General features: G+C 45.5%; 1 protein-coding gene across 1 annotated transcript in view; it reads left to right on the top strand.

Annotated features, from left to right (window-relative positions):
• The window catches only part of CUNH5orf49 (chromosome unknown C5orf49 homolog), a 13,684-nt gene extending 9,995 nt beyond the window's left edge, over positions 1-3,689 (top strand). The window contains exon 3 of the mRNA XM_003789573.2: positions 3,481-3,689. Within this exon, the coding sequence (XP_003789621.1) occupies positions 3,481-3,660 (180 nt within the window). The 3' untranslated portion in view covers positions 3,661-3,689. The remainder of the gene's footprint in view (positions 1-3,480) is intronic.
• Positions 3,690-5,276: the final 1,587 nt, after the last annotated feature.

Below are 5,276 nucleotides of genomic sequence, written 5' to 3' on the forward strand. Positions count from 1 at the left end.
CTATTCAGGAGGCTGAGGCAAGAGAATTGCCTAAGCCCAGGAGTTGGAGGTGGCTGTGAGCTGTGATGCCATGGCACTTTACCAAGGGTGGTAAAGTGAGACTCTGTCTCCATAAGAAAACAAAAAAAACCCCCAAATACCCCTAAGATACAAACATGCACAGTAGCCTGGGCCACCCCAGCTCATCAACATCACTGTCTTAGAATGCAATGACATGCAGGGCGCTGTTGTCTTCTGTGATAACACTGCTTCTTCTGGACTATCTCCTGAAGGACCTGCCTGGAGCTGTTTTATGGTTGCCTTTTACAGACACCAGGCTGGAGTGCCCTGGTCTCAGTCCAGCTCACAGCAACCTCAAACTGTAAGGCTCAAGCAATCCTCTTGCCCCAGCCTCCCAAGTAGTTGGGACTCCAAGTGCCCACTACAACACCCAGCTAATTTTTCCTTTTTTTTTTATTTTAGTAGAAATGAGGGTCTTGCTCTTACTCAGGCTGGTTTCCAAATCTGAGCTCAAGTGATCCTCTTGCCTTGGCCTCCCAGAGAGCTAGGATTATAGGCATGAGCCACTGCACACAGCCTTTTTTTCTATAAGTAGAGGAGTATAGTCTAAAATAATGATAATCAGTAAAGACAAACTGGTAACATAGTTGTTTGTAATCATAATTTGCATAATTAATATCATTACTATGCCTAATTATTACATTCTGCATAATCGTGCATGTTGACTTTTACACAACTGGCAGCACAGTAGGTGGGCTCACTCCAGCATCACCACAACATCATGGGTAGGGCACTGAGCTATGACATTACAAGAGCTGTGTCATTAGGTGATAGGAATTTTTCAGATCTGTTATAATCTTACGGGATTATTGTTGTTAGATGAGGTCCATCATTGATCAAAATTTCATTATTTAGAGCATGACTGTATGTGTATATATGTACAATGTATGTACATATGTATATTTAGTGTGTATGTATATGAATGTGTATATATATGTGTACATGTGTATTTTTTTTTTAATTTGAGACAGAGTCTCACTCTGTCACCCTGGGTAGAGTGCCATGGCATCATAGTTCACAGCAACCTCAGACTCTCTCCAGCTTGAGTGATCCTCTTGTCTCAGTCTCCCAAGTAGCTGTGAGTACGGGAGCCTACCACAATTCCCTGCTAGATTTTCTTATTTTAGTAGAGATGGGATCTCACTCTTGCTCAGGCTGGTCTGGAACTCCTGCGCTCAGGTAATCCACTCGCCTCTGTGAGTGCTGGGATTACAGGTGTGAGCCACCACACCCAGCCCCTGTATTTGTATACATATGTATTTGTGCCCATGTGCACACACACACGTGTATATGTGTATATACAAATGTGTATATGTGTATATTGTATCTACAGAGGGTGCCAAAAAAGTGCACACATTTTAAGAAAGAAAAAACTGTATTAAGTTTGTAAGTAATATGCAAGTCACGTTGGACTTCTGTAATTATAAGAGATGCTCACCATGACTTGTATTTATTTTTTGTTAGCAGTATATATGTCACAATTTTAATAGTTTAAAATGTGTATACATTTTTCACCCTCTCTACATTCATCTACGTGTGTGTATATTTGTGTATATACGAACATGTATGTATCTGTGTATATATTATACATGTGTGTATGTAGTGTGCTGCATATATGCATTTATATATTATATGGTGTGTATGTGGTATGTTTGTACAGGCATACACGTACCCTGTATATCCGCATGTGTGCATGTGTGTATATCGCACATATCCGACATTGTGTTTATTTGCTTTATGGAACCTTCTTTACGGAGCTTTCCTCTGTCCTACTGTGCCAGGAAGCCAAGGCGAGGCTGCATTGTAGTCCTCTCTGTCATGCCATTTGTGTATTAACGTTTTTGATTTTGTTGTTTGGTTCTACAGAATTTAACAATTTAAGTAAAACAAAAGCAAGATGTTCTTTTAAACAGATAAAGGTGAAGGGGAGACTTGTTCTGAGTCCTGACTTCTAGGGAAGCTGGTCTTCCTGGGATGAAATTGCACACACAAGGACTTAGCTACCAAGCCACCACATGTAGAGAAGTTCCTCCTTTATCTTTCCACCATTCCTAGAAAGGAGTAGTCAGCTGCTCCTGGTAGGGGTGGGAGTGGGTGAGGCAGGGAGCGAACTGGGGACAGGAGTGCGAACTCAAGGGTGAGGTGGGCAGGGAGCAGCTGGGGACAGGAGTGCGAGCTCAGGGGTGAGGTGGGCAGGGAGCAGCTGGGGACAGGAGTCAGAGCTCAGGGGTGAGGTGAGCAGGGAGCAGCTAGGGACAGGAGTCCGAGAGAGCTTGTTTCTCACCAGCCTCCAGCTGGGTTAAGTTCACCTACAGTTTGGGTTAGACCTGTCTGTTGCCTTTCCAAACTGACATTATCCTCACAAAGTCTGATCTGAGCACAGCATGTTATTAAGGCAGGGACTGAATAAGTATAATCTTTTATAGATTACACAGAAATTAGAATGTGAAGTCTTCCCGTGAGATTCCTAGTTGGATCATGGGATTTTTGCCTGCAGCTGTTATTTAGAAGGCCACTATGGAGCAGCGCCTGTGGCTCAAAGGAGTAGGGCCTCTGGCCCCATATACCAGAGGTGGCAGGTTCAAACCTGGCAAAAAAAAAAAAAAGAATGCCACCATATCACTCTTAATAATCCCTTATCTTGATACGAAACTAAGTGATGGAGGCTCTAAGAGGTATTCCCACTGATGTAAAGGACACTGATTTTCCTATTATTTGTATGCACATTAATGCATTCCAGCTGGTATGAAATCAGTGCTTTCCTCCTGAGAAGAACGTGGCTCAGGTTACTTCCATTCACTGGTATTTTTTGAGGCCTTCCTACCCCCCCCATGTAGGGAATAGGACAAAAGCCCTGTTCTTTAGAGCTGACGTTCCAAAGAGGAAAGAAAAAAATAACCACAAGGAAATTACTAACTAATCCCAAGAAGTGATAAGTGGTGTGCAGCCAGGAGGGGATGGGAAGATAAGAAGGACTTGGAGAGCGCTGGGGCGGGAGGGAGGGACGGCGGGAGCGCTGCCTGTGCCCTCCGACCCCTCCGACTGGGGACCTGGGCGGTGGGAGAGGGGCAGGCAGAAGTCCTGGGGCAAAGCCTCGGAAGCTGGAAGTGCGGGCTCTGTGCCTTTGGGAAAACAGGGAGAGAAGAGGGGTGCCAGAAGGCAGGGAGCGAGGAGGCCACCACAGGGCCTGAAGTCAGAGGGTCCCTGGTGCCCACGCAGGCGCTTGCCTTGGCTTTCCAAAGCCTTGAGGACCCAGGAGGGTTCCGAGCAGAGGGAACAGGGTCGCCTGGCTTCAGCGTGGAGGCGCCTGCTTGGGGGCACCTCTTCAGAAACCTGCGAGTGGAGGGGGTGCCCCAGCACCCGCGCTGCGGGAGCGACGGGTCAGGTGCAGGTGTGAAGAGTTTCCTTACCCCTCACCAGGAGCAGGAGAGGCCAGTGGGAGTGCTGACGTCCTCTGTCTACGGGAAGCGCATCCATCAGCCCATCGAGCCGCTGAGCCGCGACCACCGCCGCGCCAACCACCTGCGCGCTGACTTCTACCGGAAGAACGACATCCCCAGCCTCCGGGCGCCCAGCTTCGGGCACATCGCTCCGGCCTGAAGCGATCCCGGGCCCGAGGGCGTGTCTGTGCGGCAACTCAGGCGGCACAGAGCGGGGACGGCCTCGAGCCTTTCCCGTTTTCCTCAGGGCAGTAGCAGTAGTGGGATAATGACCTTGGGAAGGACAAACTGAGCAGCTTCCCCTTGTTAAGAACCTGGCTTTAGTGTATAGTAAGAATAGCTACTGTAATGGCTTTCACCTGCAATTATGTCAGATTAAACGATCCTGGCGACTGAGTCAGTGTGAGCACCTGAATAAAACGGACACTTTGTTCCCACTTCATAATGGTCGGGTTGGTTTTGTTCACTGGCTCTGCATTTGTGAGGATCTTACGGGCGCCTTGGCCGGTTACTTTTCTAAACAGTTATGGAAAGAAACTGCTGCCTCCGGCTGCACGAACAACCTGTACACGTCTCTGTCCCCAGGCAGGATGCAGTCAGAATTGCCTTTTGACACAACTGAACTCTAGATACTACATTTTTGTTTTTCCAGAGGTCTGAGCCACAAATTAACAGAAATTTGCACAACTCGGGACAAAAACCCTAGTAAGAAAGGGGTGGCCTCCAGGGACCAACCAGCGACCTGGCTGTGACTCCTCGAGGGAGAAGCAGCAGAGGGTCACAGGATGAGACTGGACCCTGGTATCCAAGAGCCCTGTGTAAAGCTCTGGCGCCGGCCTTTTCTCCTCCTGTGGACTTAGGGCAAGTCATTTCCTGTATCTGAGCTGACACTGCCTTACCTTTGCAGTGGAACTTCCATACCTGGAGTGTTTGAGTGGGATCAGTGAGTGCACGCAGAACACAGACACAATACCCACACACCCTGCCAGCTCACTTTTAAGCTGACTTGTAAATGTGTACTTTGGAGATAATTTGAAACTTATTCATGTATTAAGACATCAACTATGTTCTTAAGGAATGGGTCCTTTGGAAGAAACCATCTCATCTACCATGCTTAAATTTCCCACAGTTTAGCAGTGATTGGGCAGGTGATCTAATTAATTTCAATGCTGACTCCTCTAGGACCGGTTTTATTGTTTTATGTCTGTGAGGAGGACTCTCCAAACAATTTCAAGGCTGAGTGACTCCTAAATATTTCTTTAAAAAGAAAAAAACAAATTTTCAGGACGGATGCCTTTTATTTTATTTTTTCAAACAAATAGCAGTAGTTTATTTGGAATACCTTTGAATGTATCATATCATATTTATAATAACATAGTAGAAATTATATAAAGTTTGGGTTATAGAAATTTTTATAAATTACTCTTTCTTCGGTCTTGATTTCAACAAAGCCAAGGCATCTGTGACTGCAATAAATTAACATCAAAGTAAATTACTTTCCTTTACCTTAACTCAGATCCTACTCCTTGACCTTCTGTAATATACTTAATTTTAAAAAGCAGGGTTGAAATAGGGAAAGGTTTCAAAAGATAATCATATTTCTTAGGCAATAAATGAAAATTAAATGTATTTCCCCTGGCATCCCGCCTTTTACAATTTGAAGCCAATAAACGAATACTTGTTAAAGTCATCCTCTAAAAGAGAACATCTTCTAAATATAATATATTTTTTAGAGATTGGGGTCTTGAACTTCTGGCTTCCAAACATCCTTTTGCT

The sequence above is a fragment of the Otolemur garnettii genome, unplaced genomic scaffold, assembly GCF_000181295.1.
Source record: "Otolemur garnettii isolate 467f Iridium unplaced genomic scaffold, OtoGar3 scaffold00033, whole genome shotgun sequence".
Taxonomy (NCBI): domain Eukaryota; kingdom Metazoa; phylum Chordata; class Mammalia; order Primates; family Galagidae; genus Otolemur; species Otolemur garnettii.